The sequence below is a fragment of the Barbatula barbatula genome, assembly GCF_947034865.1.
Source record: "Barbatula barbatula genome assembly, chromosome: 18".
In the NCBI taxonomy this organism is placed as follows: domain Eukaryota; kingdom Metazoa; phylum Chordata; class Actinopteri; order Cypriniformes; family Nemacheilidae; genus Barbatula; species Barbatula barbatula.
The window spans coordinates 819,419-834,556 of record NC_136781.1 but is presented as its reverse complement, the minus strand read 5'-3'; the positions used below and the strand labels follow the sequence as shown (position 1 = coordinate 834,556).

The window sequence follows — 15,138 nt, the reverse complement described above, 5'->3', positions numbered from 1 at the left end:
GTCCATGATCTGTTTCAGCATCATCTCAAGGACTGACCCTTTTACTTTATTTTCAAGCATCAAAGATTATGTCTTTTTTTCTCCCGATTATACATTTGTGCTTTTTATGTTTGCTAATATTGCAAATGCATTTATCCAAGCGTGTCGCCAGACCTTCAACCTTTTCATTTCTACTCCGGAGAATCCAAAATGCCAGAATGAAATGTTTTTCTTTTCCATGAATGGTTTCTGAAAATCACGCTTCAAAAGAGGGTCACATCATTTTCTTATGACTGCACACAGTGAACCCAAAAGTCTAAACTACAGCTAATGTTGTGTATCGCATTCGTTTACACGCATTCACTAGAATCACTTTAACATAATTTGTTTTAAAGTGATTTCAAGACAGCTCATATGCAGCAGGTGTCTTTGACAGGTGAACCGGCCTGCGTCTGTCGGTGCTCAAAGTCACGACCAGTCGACGTGAGAACAAAGAGCTTCATCCAGACTGAAGGGTTTGTGTGAGTGGAGTTTATTATAAAACCATCCCGACTCCTACTGAGAGATTCTTAACACCACGACCATCTACACATGAACTACACACACACTCGTTCATCAATACAAACGTCAACTGTGAAGAACATTGAAAAACTCAAATAATCCTTACAAAGTGAAATCATTTGATTTGATCTTTTATGGTCTTCTGTGTCTATTTTCTGCTCTGTTCCACAGTTATTGCTAAAAATCTGATTTGGAGATTCCTTGTTAGGTCTGTTTATCTGAAGATCTCTGGATTTGGAGGTTCTCCTGTGGATCTTTCAGACGTCAGAATGTACGGTCTGCTGTGTGAGAGTCTGCATGACTTCATCAAGGAGTCAGAGGAGTAAGGAACCGTATGCATTTATTCCCAACGATCACTTCTCTCATCTGAAAACCTTTCTGTCTGTCACAGACTCTGAGTATGAGAATGCCAACCGCTCGGCAGACGTGGACGTGGAGCTGATGGCTTTTCAGTCAATCATAGGAGACGATTATAAAGGTCAGCAGCGATTCTTTCTGTTAACACCATGTGATGATATTTTGTGAATAAGGTACACGTGAGAATCACAATGTCGCTTCTGTGTTTTGGATGCTGTCAGATGGAAACAGCACTAATGCTATGGAGAGCTTGGGCGATGGAAGCCGCTGTCTTAAACTCAAGGGTCAGATGAGATACATGCCAGAGTGGGAATCCATCATCTTCCTCGGGACACCAGTGTAAAACTCACACACAAATTTACAAATACACATTCAATGAGCGTTTGCTGAACCTGCTTTAAAGGGACATTTCAGCCCAAAATAGAGAATTCATTCATCCTTTACTCACCCTAATGCAATATCAAACCTGATGAGTTTCTTTCCTCTGCTGAACACAAAAGAAGATACTTTGAAGAATGTTGATTATCAAACAACACTGAGACATTTCCCAGTTGCACTGAAATAACGGATGCATAATAAAGTGTGACAGGATTATCCATGTTGCTGTGAGCAGCAAACACATTTACAGAAAAACCACACGAGTATTACAAGTGATCATAAGTGTTTTTGCACATCTGACTTGTATGTGGTGTCTCTGTAAGGGCTTTGCCTATTAATGCACATAAAATAATATTCTAATGAAAGTGTAAAAAATAAATTTTTATATAAAATATCCTAGGCTCAGTTTGAATTCAGTTATAACCGTGACACAAAGACAAATGTGTTTGTGTGTCTTTCAGCATGGAGAGTTTAAGTGCCATGTTTAAAACGGGTCTGTACATCAATGACATGAGCATGCATGACTCCAGCAGAGATCTGGATAATATTGTATTCAATTTGACATGCAAGTAATATTTAAACGGAGACAACCGATCTGACAACACATCTCTCCTTCCTGAACATTCATGAGCCCCAAAAAGAAAACTTGATTTATAAAGCACTTCACGATCAAAAGGACCAAAGTGCTGTTCAGAGAATAAAAAAGACCCCAGACACACTAAAATAAACCAACCAAATGTCAACATTAGATGTCAAGAGCGAATGAGAAAAGATGGGGAAACACATACAATATTTACATTATGAGACTAAAAAAAGTGCTATTTTCTTGTGCAACTGCAGTAAAAGGAACACACAGAGCAAATTTATTTCAATAAAATGCACGAAAAAAAAACACAAAGGCAAGGCAAGTTTATTTGTATAGCACATTTCATACACAATGGCAATTCAAAGTGCTTTACATAGAAGAAATTAAAAATATCCATTTGATAAAAGAGTTAAGAAATAAGAAAAATAAAAGTAACCAGTTAAGAATAAAAAATAAAATAACATAGTTTAGAAGAAATAAAAAAAATAAAAATTAACCAGTTAAGAATAAAAATAAAATAAAATATAGTTTAGAATAGAAAATAAATAAAGTACAGCACAAAAAAGTCAAGTCAGCTTTATTTATATAGCGCTTCTTACAATTTTCATTGTTACAAAGCAGCTGTACAAGAAAACATTGACTATAAGTAAAACATAAAAGGTTATGGAAGTCAAAACACAGTTCAAATATCAGACACACAATAAATTACTGTCATGATTCTGCCGCGTCATGTTTCTCTTGGTTTAGTGGCAGGATCATGACAGAACCTCATGTTAAATGTGGAGAGAGACAATTATTGTTCTTATGGCCTTCCATACTCTCTCTTCTGTCTCGTCTTTGTTCCCATCCTCTCGTTACCCTCGTTATTGATTAATGCCCTTCAGCTGTTTCCCTCTTGATTTGCTCCCTTATTTAATGCCCTTGTGTCTTCTGTCTTGTGCTGGTTCATTGTGGTTTGTGTGGTGAGTACCTGTGTTGTGTTAGTTTAGTTATTTGTAGTTTTGGTCAAGAGTTTATTCAAGTCTTGTTTATGTGTAGTTAGTTTTAGTCCTGTTCTGTCTTGTCATAATATTCCCATGTTTTGTTATGTTACCCCCACGTGGGTCTTTGTTTTATTATTTATTAAATTATTTGTTAACCCCTTACCCGCTGTCTGCACCTGGGTCCTCTCTCCGTGTCTCACCACGAGAATCATGACAATTACTATATGCAGAGTTAATTAAATAAGACTATCAAATTCTAGCAGCCTCCCGGCCAGGCAAACAGTGCAAAACAGTATGCAAACGGTGGCGAGGAACCCAAAACTCCATTGGAGGAGAAAAAAAACCTCAGAGGGAGACCAGACCTAACCAGGGGATTCCAGTTCCCCTCTGGCAAAAACTGCTGCCGCTGCACAAGCTCGACAGTGCTTGCACAACAAGGCAAAATAAAAAAAAAATAGATTTAAAATTATCATTAATCTAATAGCGACTGAAGTTTTGTAGAGTCGCCACGTCCTTCATCCAGCATTTAAGACAAACAGTGGGACGGTCAGAGGCACAGTGGCACATTAATCAAATGCAAAGTTAAACAGATGTGTTTTGAGTCTGGATTTGAATGTGGCTACTGTGGGAGCACATCTGATCTCTTCTGGAAGCTGGTTCCAGCTGTGGCTCGCATAATAGCTAAATTCAGACTCTCCTTGCTTGGAGAGAACCCTTGGTATTTCTAGCTGATGCCATCCTAATGACGTGAGTGTTCTTGGGGAACATAATAGTAAGAGTAAAATGTTAAACAAAATGTTTTTATTGCGGGTAAGTCGGCTAAAGCAAACCAGGTTGTGAATTATAACTGCTTGATAGATGTAAATGCTGTACCTTACGTTCTCTCTTGCCGTCTCACAGGAGCAGAAGAAATCCAGCAAACTAGAGGAGAGCATGAAGATGTTGGACTATGAGATGAAGAAGACGGACGATCTTCTCTACAGAATGATTCCCAAACCTGTTGCTAAAAGACTGAGGAAGGGAGAGCCCGCTGTGAACACCTGTGAGGTGAGAACGTTCACCTTTAGTTTTGAATTTGCACAACTCTCATCATTATCATCCGTCAGGTGTTTCTGGATGTCACCATCATTTTCAGCGATGTGGTGGGTTTCACACGGATCTGCAGTCACATCACACCCATGCAGGTGGTGTCCATGCTCAACACCATGTACACGCTCTTTGACACGCTGAGCGAGAAACACAGAGTGTTTAAAGTGAGATTTTGCTGTTTGTCTTTGTTGATCTGTGTTGTTCCTTCTACACTTTCAGCTTGTGTGTGTGTGTCAGGTGGATGCCTACATGGTAGTGGCCAGCGATCCTGAAAAAAACAAGTATCACGCTCACAACATTTGTGACATGGCTCTAGACATGGTTCGGTCCATCGATCATCTCAAAGATCCGTCTAATGGAAACAACATTCAGATCCGTGTGGGTACGTGATGCCTCTCTTTCCCACCATTGTTCTTCATTATATCTCTTTTCACTTAAAAGTGAAAGATTGGACTGATATCTTATTGTCTCAGCGTTCATGTGACCTCAAAGGTATTCACTTGGGCATGGTGGTCGCTGGGGTCGTAGGGCACAAGATGCCTCGCTACGGTCTTCACAGGGACACGGTCCACACCGCTTCTGCCATGGAGAGCAATGGAAAGGTAGAGAGAGGGTTAATGACATTTGACTCAGATTATTGATGTCTGATGTGTGTTATTAATAGGAGATGCACATTCAGCTGAGCGGCGCCACCTACGAGCACCTGAAGGGAAGCCATTTCATGTTTGACAGACGCGGTACCATCACCATCAACGTCAGTCACACATTATCGCTGACTCAAAACCTGTTTACCTATAATTCCTCAAAGAGGACCAACTGACGTTTGTTTTCCTTCTTTATGGAGTGGCTCAGAGATGATGTATTTTCGTGGCTAACCCGGAAGTAGGTGCCGCTGGTTCCCTCGACCACACCTCCTATGCATTTTTCCCAAATCCCTGTGCAGTTTTGGAGGATGGCAGAACATAAGATCTGTGATTAACAAAAGTTCAGGATGTTTACAGGTTTTGTCCATCAAGATCATCTTTAAAAATGACCACAATATTTGCGATCTGTGATGCCTAAATACAAGTAGTAAAAAGCTACCACGATGCTATAAACAGACTACACTTAAGATCGCTCGATATCAACGTCACCTCTGACAACTCTTTCAAACATGATTAAAATGTGTTCACTGATAAGTAACTACTCTGTGACTGAATCCGCATCTACATTTTATGATATTTGTGCCCATGTTGCATTATTTGTAAGTATTTTAGATGCGCGATGACGTCTAATGTCGTCTAATGAGAGAGAGAGAGAGAGAGAGAGAGAGAACGTTGCTGTGTGTTAATGTGTTGCTGATATTCTTTAATTTCTTGTGTGTGTGTGTGTGAGAGAGCGAGATTACTCTCATTAAAGACTCTGAGGACTCATTATACCGTTTCATCTCACTTATGATTATTTCAACTGTGTGTGTGTGTATGTGAGAGTTTGTATTTATATGTGTGTGTGTTCTATTTCCCCTCTCACACACACACACACACTGTGGTCTTATTGTACTCGTGCCTTATCTCTGACAGGATAATGTAGAGATTGAGACGTACTGGCTAAAAGGAAAGAGAGATAAAGACGGGAACGCTCAGGCTGCCTGTCCTCAGTTTGAAGCTCAGACGATCAGAAAAGACGCCATTTCTGCCCCCGAGACCCCCATCGATGAAGTGCTGGTAAACTCATCAAAATGAAACCCTATTCATATTTACAGGCTGCTGGTCTTATTGTGAAAGATTCATCAGTGTGTTTTTTCAAATGTTTGTCAATGTAATCTTTGATTCAAATGATTACTCTGACGTGACTTCGCGTTGCCTTTTGCCAGGGGGGATGAAAAATGATGTTTACCAACATCCAAAGAGCTGTTTGTTCTCATCTGCTGCTGTAGGTCATGCAGCCTGTTAAAATAACCAAATGATATTTAACGGAGTAATTTAATGCAGATTGATTTAATAAATACACTGTATCCATTCAATGGAAAGGGAAAGAAAGCAAACAGCAGCATTACAACTAGGAATTTAAATAGATATGTGGAGTTATATATTTATGGATATACAGTAATTAATGTTAAATGATTGTTTTCTTCTCAGGTTTTCCCATGCGTGGCAAGTGAGCATGAAGGTGACGTGAAATCCATCCGATCGCACCGCATGAAGATGAAAACCTCTGGGATCTCTCTGGAGGAGTCCACGGAGGAGTGTCAGGTCGAGGAAACGTCAGTCCGTAAGGTGAGACTTTATTGAGACGCACAGAGACACAAAGATAGGTTTTAAAGTGCAGTGTTGTGTCTCTCACAGTCTCTTTATTCGGATCCGCTGCAGGACGTCAGCAGTCTACAGGATCCACACATTGAGCTCCACACGGCTGAGTTCGATGGACGAGATTCCATCATGGAGTCTCCATCTGGATCCTGTGATTCCCGCAGCTCGGAGAAAAGCACCATGTGTTCTGTGTGCTAAACGTGCCCATCAGAAATAAACGTTTGATATCTTACATTAATAGTCTGTCCTCAAAATCACAAGAGATTTTCTGCGAATATGTTGTTTTTGTTATTCTGTACATTGGATTCACTTTTCTGTTCTGTATCTAGTAGATGAAAAATATGAGTATTTGTCAAATTTGACACTGGAGTCTTTCATGAAAAACAAAAGCTTAAAGGATTAAAACACAGTTTTCAGTTCGAGATTCTAAATCGACACTTTCCAAGGATGTACTGACATTTTCATTTCAGTTATTCAACTCTTTCAACATTGATATGAAATCCAACTCTGCATTTTAAGCACGTGACTCCTTCAACTGATTTCCAACTATCATGACAAAGAAACGTTTTTTATTGATTTACATTTGACTTGTTTTGTGTCTGACTGTTTTCTTTTCCGTCACAATAAAGCAGAAGTGGCCCTCATTTATTCACTTTCTTTACTTTCTTTCAGTATATTACAGTAAAGCACAAACAGACCGAATCATTTCACGCGTCACTGATGCTGGATTATAGCTGTCAAGTCTTATTTATGCTTATTATATCATCATCACAGGAAAACATTTTGAAGTTTTGCAATGCATGATGGGAAGTAGATTCAGGAAGAATACAGTAAGCGTACAACATTGCATTATCTCAGATCTAATCTTCACCTCGCAGCCTGATTTTGCCGTGTGATGTTCCAAGGTAAACATAGTTTGTTATCCTGGACCAACATTTCCATCTTTAGCCTAAACCCTTACCATAATAAACCATGCCTAAAATAAGATCCTTTTAATCATGGGTATATTGTGAAGCAAAAAATGTTTCTGGATTAATACAAAAATAATAGAGACAAAGTGATATAGTTTTTATCCCTTCTGAACTAACGACACCTGTCCTGATGCATGTTCAGTCTCAGATGATATTCCCTGCCGAGTGACTGGAGGAGCTGCGTCTGAAGGTGGCGTCCTCTCTGTCCAGACTGAATCCAGAGTTTTGTCGGCTATCTTTAGGAGATGGCTGAAGTGTGAGGTGGAAGCAGAAAGCGTAGAAGAACGCCACCAGGAGCAGGAGACACACGATGCAGAAGATGATGATGATGAGAATGTTGTGAACGTGTATGTGTGTGTCCTCAGGGAGGAACGCAGGGGTGGACGTCAGGGTCACGCTGTCATCTGGGGTCATTGATGAGGTCACGTTTCCACTTTTGAAGACTGAAGCCACAGAGCTGAAGTGTAGTATACCCGTCATGATGCTGAGGGGATTATGGGTAAGAACTTAGATGAAGCATGCGCATGACTTTATTTTAGATTCTATTCTTCTATTTATTAAAAGATATGCAAAAAGCATATTTTAATCAAAACATTTTATAAAATGGGAAAGGAAAGAGAGAGAGAGAAAGAAAGAAAGAAAGGCAAAGAAAATAAAACAATTATAAATTGAATTTCCTGGAATTATCTGTACATGTTTTTATACATATAAACAACACAACCAGCGCAAGATTTAAGCATGGCAACTACTGTACACATCAAATACAAAATAATATTGTCAGTAACTGGTTTAGTTTTAAATATGTAATGTGCAGAAAATCCACATATTCTTCTTTTGACTTGTAGCTCTTCCTCCGTTATGAAGCAGCATGTATAAAAATATTATGCAGTTTGATATTTTGTCTTGTTGTGTTTTGTCTCGATCACATCTCTCATAAATTCAATCTCCAGCTAAAAGTTTGACTCGAGGGAAAATGTACTCACACTGTCCAGTTAAACTGCCGCCTGTCCGTACAAAATATTTCTGTCCGTGCTCGTCAAGAAGAGTCTAACTGTTCCTGCATCACAGACGCTCGCTGAACGCAGGAAATGAAGACAGGACGGCGATAGAGGAGAAGAGATACAGTTGCCATAGAGATGCTCTCTGAGTGGCTGAGCCTTCGAGCGTGACATCTCTCAACAAAAGTAGGGATGGACAGATCATCAAACAGAGAAAAAAAACAAGTAGGCTGAAGAATGACGTGCTCTTATTTATTGTACATGTAATTGAGACATTGATGAGATTCTAATGAGAGACATTTGAGAGATTTCAGAGTCTTTTGTATCATATAATTTGATGTGTTTTTCCGCTGAAAACGGCAAAACAGCAGCTTGAATTCTCTATTATCATGCAAAGAAGATAATTATTGTATCATCATCTCTGAGAAACCTGCTGCTCTCTGTGTCTCCATCTGCAGGATGAAAGTACATTAGACAGAAACATTTTTGTTGGCTGTAATAAGATTTTATAAATGCGCTGCAAAAAGTGAAGCTCTTCAACGTCTGCCGTCGGGGTGTTCTCTTTGAATTAAGTTCATTTTTGCACCATTGGCAGATATTACATACACACAGAAAACAAGAAATAATACAGTATCTTAAGTCTTTTTGAACTTTCAGGGAAATATTGTGTGTTCTGGCAAGAAACAAAAACGTTTCATAAAATGTATTGTTTTGTTGCCAGTTCATTAAAATATGAATTGATGAGAAGATCTTAAGATCAAAGGTCAAGTAGACATCATCTAGACCTCAACATGACCTCTGAACCCAGATCATTTCTTCACTTGCTCTTTTCACATCAAATATGTATAAACAGCACAAACATTCATTGTTAAAGGACGGATGGATTTCCATATATGAAAATGTTCATTATGCGGCTCCGAGTCTCTCATCGTATGCAAATGAAAGCATCATCACATGTGTTATATGATGGGACAGCACACGCAGGAGGAAACTTCATTTCTTTCTGTTCGCGAGGTTGTTGCAAATCCAGTTCATACCATCCTGTAAACATATACAGACAGATTGGTTGTAGAATGTGAAAAAGCTGAAGTGATGTCAGGTTGTTTCTCACCTGTACACCCTCTCCTGTGACTGCAGAACAGGCTTGTATCTGCCAGACTCGGTCTCTGTACGTGTGCAGGTTCAGACCCTCGGCGATCTCACTGGCCGGAGACGCCACTGTCAAATCCTGCTTATTCGCAAAAACCAGGACGGGAACGCCGTCGAGGTTTTCCTCATCGATCAGCTCTGACAGTTCCTGCAGGCGCACAACATTTACAAGAGTGACATCCCTGATCTGAGACCACTTTCATACTTTCAGCATGTCATTTCTTCCCCTCTATGACATGATGCCCAGATATTCCAGATATTTCATTGTTACGAGAAACTAAATGAACCATAGTTATATTGTAAATACCATTGTTCAATGTTGTGGTCATTCGGGGTTGCACGATGAATACCCTAATAAAACTAATGGTTGCATAATAATAACACAAACAACCCTTTGTCTCAAATATTTGCCTCACCATTCCTGTTTCCTCAAAGCGCTTTTTGTCAGTGCTGTCGATGACGTAAATCTAAAAATGAAGCAACCCAATCTCGGTTAACAAAATAACACACAACAGTGTATATGTGAATGCTGTCATCTGTATTCCGCCTCTCACCAATAGGTCTGTGTTTTCTAGGTATTTCTTCCAGAAAGCACGGATCTTCCTCTGACCGCCGATATCCCAAACATTCAGTTTCATCCCATGCGAGGCCACACTCTTAATGTTAAAGCCCTGAAAATAAAACATGTCATTGTTCCATGACCTCTGACCTAAAGATAGATCAAACAAGAAACCAAGACTGTGATGTCATATGTGAAAGCGCGTGTGATGGTGTGATGTAGACGTGATGTACCTGTGTTGGTGTGACGGTGTTGACGTCCTCTGAGGCCAGACACTTGAGCAGTGTGGTTTTACCAGCGTTATCTAAACCCAACAGGACGATCCTTAACTCCACCTCAGTAGATCCTTTCAGCTTCTGTAGAACTGACAGCAGACCCTGATATACACACAAACCGTCATCTTTATTGTGTCATACAGGAACCACATTGTAATCTTTGTTTTAACATCGTGGGAAGAACAGCAAATGGTTTGAGACTCCTCGAGGCATCTCTGTGCAGTTGTTGAATGGTTGTCGGATAGTCCAAGTTAAAACCGTTCAGTAAATATAAACATTGACTTTGCAGACATTACTTTTAAAAGTTCAGCAATGTGTGTTAGGTAATGTAAGGGAAACTTGCGTTGCAAATCAAGCTAAGATTAGTCTTAAAGGGACCCTCCACCCAAAAATGATAATTCTGTCATGAATCCCTCCCTATCCCTCTATTGTTCCAGACATGTATACATTTATTTTGAGAAATGTAGGAAAACAAACAGTTCTGGGACACTTTTGACTAACATTTACATCTTTCCTACTCGGGCAGTCAATGGTGCTTCAGAACTGTTGGTTGCAAACATGATTCCCAAATATCTCTCTTTGTGTTCCACTGAAAAAATAACCGTATACATGTCTGGAGCAATAGAGGGTGAGTAATTCATGACAGAATTATCATTTTTAGGGTGGAGTGTCCCTTTAAGATGATTTATTGTCAATGTTGTCATACGTGTAACATCAACACAATGGGCCTCATTCATGAAACACCCGTATATAATGAGTAAATTCTGAGTAATTTGCGTGTAAAACTGGCCTTCCCGGAAACTCTCCGGATTCACAAATACTTGGTAAACGTCAGATTTGATAGTTAAACGTGTGTATGTTACTGAATTCCAATCATTTGTGAACACTTTTTTGTGTTAATCGTTGGTAAAGTCATTCTAAGGTAAATTTTCAATCTCAAAAGGTTAGTTGGTACGAAAGAATTTACACTTGCTCCATTCCACATGCGTAAAACCGTAGGTAACGTTCTGTAATCTTTTAGAAAAAATGAGGACACTGTATTTTGATGCACCGTGTATCATAATAATATTTCCAAGAGTTCTTTTGCGAGTACATTTTTTCCTTTTTAACTTTTTAGGTCGTCACCTTTTATACACAGCCGTCCAATCACAGCGGAGAAGAGGACAAACACTACATTGACCAACCATCATACACAACAATGGAGTTAATTGAACATTATAACTGCATTTTCATATTCAGTAATATACTTCGACAATAAGACACGTAGATGCGTATATTTCAACCAACGCATCGATAGCACACATGCGTCTATTTGACGTCTACATTTAAATCTGCAAGACATCTACAGTACATGGTTTGCTCATCTGCAATACGCCTCTAGAAGATGTCTGTAAGATGTTTATGATTTAGAATGGATGTAAAGCTGCTCTTTCTAAGATGTTTACCAGATGTTTTTACGCAGCGGATGTTTCCAGATCTTTAGCAGACGCATTACAGACGTTCAGACATCTGCGAGACGAATTGCAGATGGGCAAACTATGTATTACAGATGTCTTGCAGATGTAAAATAGACGTAAGCCAGATGGATTGTGCTATCTTGGATATATTTAAGAAACGGAAAGTAAGATTGCAGGGAAAGTCCACGTTGAGTTCAAATCTTCATTCAGTGTAAAACAACCGAGTGTTTTCTCAGAGCCCATTGATGCAGCGCGACTAAGAGTAATGAGATGTATCTGGGTGAGGTCATCTGTCTCTTACGGCTTGGATCTCCTAAAATACTGATCAATGCCAGTAAAGTGCACAGAATTAGATTTTTGAACTTTCTGGCATATTTCATCCAAAGCAACTAGTAGTGCTCTTGGGGTGTTGGCATGATCCTGGCATTGCCACCATCTGAGGTATAGAAAACAATGCGTGTTAAATTTCATGCGCTCTTTAACGTGTTGAGATGACAAAAGCAGCAGATGACCTGTGGTTTATACAGACACAATGTGACACACAGACATACCTTTGGAGCTTCACACATCTTGACTTCTGTTCCCGCTGTGTTTCATTCTGCTGTTGTCTCTCCAGATTTATTCACGCATGTGTAAAACCACCATTACCACTTTATCCATAGAAAAGTGTGTTTACGTTTAAGTTTAGAAGAGGTAAAGTTGTTCGCTTAGTGTGTTGGGTGACTTGTGCAATAAAGGATTAGAAAAGAGAGAATTAGTCTCTCTCTCTCCCTCTCTCTCCCTCCTCCTCTGAGACTTAACCAGATTTATCTCTCATACCTGCCATCACTGTCACTAACTTAAGGTTTTCATGTTTTGACTGCTGTAAACACTATTTGTACACCAAATTTGGACAATTAATCGAGATCAATCAGTTATGAACAGAGTAACAAGTGTTGAGATGGCGAAATAAAAACACAAAAGAGCATTTTATTTACACACACTTTTTAACAGTAAAGACCCAAACATTTGACACGGATAACATAATACAGATATCTAATACAGTCTCAGCGTGTATATGTGTGTGTGTGTGTAAGATGTGCAAATTCTACAAAACTCACATCTAATTACATAAACACAAGAGACCTGTCATGTCTCATAAATGTTGCACACTTTGCTCTGCAAGAGTATTTACATCACGAGGCTTCCATGAGATCTCATCTGAGACATGAAGCTCTCTAGGATAACGTATGAATGACCTTCTTCCCGTTTGCTTCTGTGTCACGTGACTCATTGCATCAGTCCTGACCTGAGATGGGATTAACCTCTCGTCTGACACACAACGCAACTTACTGCGACGTCACAAACACCACACAAACTCTCTCTCAACATACACAAACTCAATGCTGGTTAAAAGCGTCCAATTATAAGAACGCACAAAACAACAACAACACAGTTGGTGTCACACAAATTGGCAGAATATATTTTCTATTTAACATGTGTGAGAAAGCACACATACAGCGGTTCTTTAGACTAAAATAAATAAAATCAAGTGAACATGAGCAACAAACCAACAATGCTGTTGTGTAAATAAACACAGGAACTATCAATTGATAAATTTGATATCAAGTATACATGCAGACTCTCTAGAAATCCAAATTTGTCTCTCTTCTCTCTCTTTGACTTCTGTATTCACCAGTAGTTCGTGGCCGTGGTAGCAGTGCTGTGGATGTTCTGAATGTTCTGCTCTCGCTGTCTCCTCCTGGTCTCTCTATGAGCTAGAGAGAGAGAGAGAGAGAGCATGAGATACTGTACGACGCCCTGCATATGTTTAATAGATGATGTGAGGTGATGGTGTGTAGATGTACCTTGTCCTTTGCTTTGAATGAGCCTCATGACTATGGCAAAAGATGCCAGGAGGACAAAAGCTGCCACGACACAGATAATTATAACCACCAAGTCATTTGAATCTGAGAACAGTAGAGAGCGAGAGTAAGATCAGGACTACATCACCACACTAGTTTTGCTCTCAATAACATTGTTTTTTTAAAAGACAGAGATGAGCAACATCACATAATACCTTCTACAGTGATGGTTGTAGTATTAAAGAAGTTTCCACAAATGCTACTGATGTTACAGGTGATTTCTTTTTCTTCTGTGATTTCGACGATCTGAAGTGTTTTGTCATGATCTCCCTCCATTACATTCTTGTTTACGACCCAGCTGATGGAAATATTTTCTAGAGGAAGGTTATGAACACATATCACAGTTGCCTCTTTCCATTTCTGGACTGTGTTGGGACTGGCATTCAGGGTCACGTTGAAATCTGGAATGGCCAGAAACCGGTGAAAGCTCATACAGATGTTTGGAAAAATCCAATTTTTAATAAACAATGAATCGAGAAAGCAGTGTTGCAAAATATTACGTATTTTTCCTTTTGCTCAAAGCACATTATTCAAGTATCTGTACTTTATGAGTTTTAAAAGAAAGTACTAGATTTTAATGTACTTTTTATTTTGGACAATATTTAACTTTAGTACTACACAACACTGCGAGAAAAAGTTGTCATGAATCCATTCCCCCCAAATAAAATCTAATTTAGCATGCTATTCATAAACTGCATACTATGTTTTGCCATACCAAACCTTCTCTTAATCTCATCTAATCGTTTGACTTACCCGATACGTTACGATCACAAATCAGACATTCAGTCGGCATGCAGGTTTCATACGCTTTAATGCCTGAATCTACAACCAGAAAGAGAGAAATGACACGCATTATGAGTGTTTGGAGAGAAATTCACTTTTAAATTCACTTTTCACATCTGAAATGTCCATACAGAGATGAATGCAGACGATGAGCAGCGTTACTTTAAATTCTCCCATGATTCCTCACTGCGGACAGACAGGAATAAGATCTTTAAACACGATTCATTTGAGTGAAAAGATGAATGCAAAGAAAAATATCCTGAAAAGACTTGCTTTGGTTAAAGGAAGATTATAACAGAAAACAATACTTCTATAAAGTTGAAAATTCATAGTTCTTATATAACAAACACTGTGTTTATCAAAAGCTTAAATTACTCTCACTCGCTTTCCCTCTCTCTCTGTATAGTAGGCCTACATATAAAACAAAGAAGGATTTTACCTCTTTTCAGGTGGTGTGTTCGGATGAGAGGAGACTCACTGACACGAAGCTCTGATCAAATAAATATCTTTATTTACTGATGTCCAGATATGAATGCAAATCACTTCCCGGTGACGAGGGCCAGGATCATATACTGTATAGACCTGCTTTGTTGACAGAGATGCACACAAGATCTTCACAGACATAAAAAGCAACTAAATGAATGTGTATACAAACACTTTTATATGACAGTGATGGTCAACAAATATACAATATAATATAATGGGCCTATTTGGCTACTAAAATGACTTATTTCTTAACAGACACTTGTTAAAGGATTTAGGTTTGATATCTTCTTGATGCTCCTTTAGTTTTCATCTTCTATCTTTAATCAAACTTTTAA

General features: G+C 39.0%; 3 protein-coding genes across 3 annotated transcripts; 1 reads left to right on the top strand and 2 right to left on the bottom strand.

Annotated features, from left to right (window-relative positions):
- Window positions 1-837: 837 nt before the first annotated feature.
- Window positions 838-6,982, top strand: LOC306907360 (soluble guanylate cyclase 88E-like; the record flags this gene model as incomplete). The annotated part of the gene is made up of 11 exons (XM_079479415.1): window positions 838-1,018; window positions 1,119-1,236; window positions 1,737-1,824; window positions 3,745-3,891; window positions 3,951-4,097; window positions 4,171-4,315; window positions 4,426-4,535; window positions 4,598-4,687; window positions 5,493-5,636; window positions 6,051-6,188; window positions 6,258-6,982. 11 exons carry the CDS (start codon window positions 838-840, stop codon window positions 6,417-6,419), a joined length of 1,470 nt encoding a protein of 489 aa, XP_079335541.1. The 3' UTR covers window positions 6,420-6,982.
- On the bottom strand, window positions 6,764-12,420 carry arl3l2 (ADP ribosylation factor like GTPase 3, like 2). The gene is made up of 7 exons (XM_079479642.1): window positions 12,182-12,420; window positions 10,132-10,275; window positions 9,894-10,010; window positions 9,756-9,806; window positions 9,302-9,487; window positions 8,176-9,231; window positions 6,764-7,676 (listed from the first exon to the last, which is right to left on the bottom strand). The coding sequence occupies exons 1-6, from the start codon at window positions 12,197-12,199 to the stop codon at window positions 9,184-9,186; spliced, it is 564 nt and encodes a 187-aa protein (XP_079335768.1). The 5' UTR covers window positions 12,200-12,420; the 3' UTR covers window positions 6,764-7,676; window positions 8,176-9,183.
- Window positions 12,363-15,114, bottom strand: LOC306907506 (uncharacterized protein). The gene is made up of 6 exons (XM_079479643.1): window positions 14,757-15,114; window positions 14,449-14,503; window positions 14,288-14,356; window positions 13,690-13,935; window positions 13,478-13,579; window positions 12,363-13,387 (listed from the first exon to the last, which is right to left on the bottom strand). The coding sequence occupies exons 2-6, from the start codon at window positions 14,492-14,494 to the stop codon at window positions 13,302-13,304; spliced, it is 549 nt and encodes a 182-aa protein (XP_079335769.1). The 5' UTR covers window positions 14,495-14,503; window positions 14,757-15,114; the 3' UTR covers window positions 12,363-13,301.
- Between the last annotated feature and the right edge of the window lie 24 nt (window positions 15,115-15,138).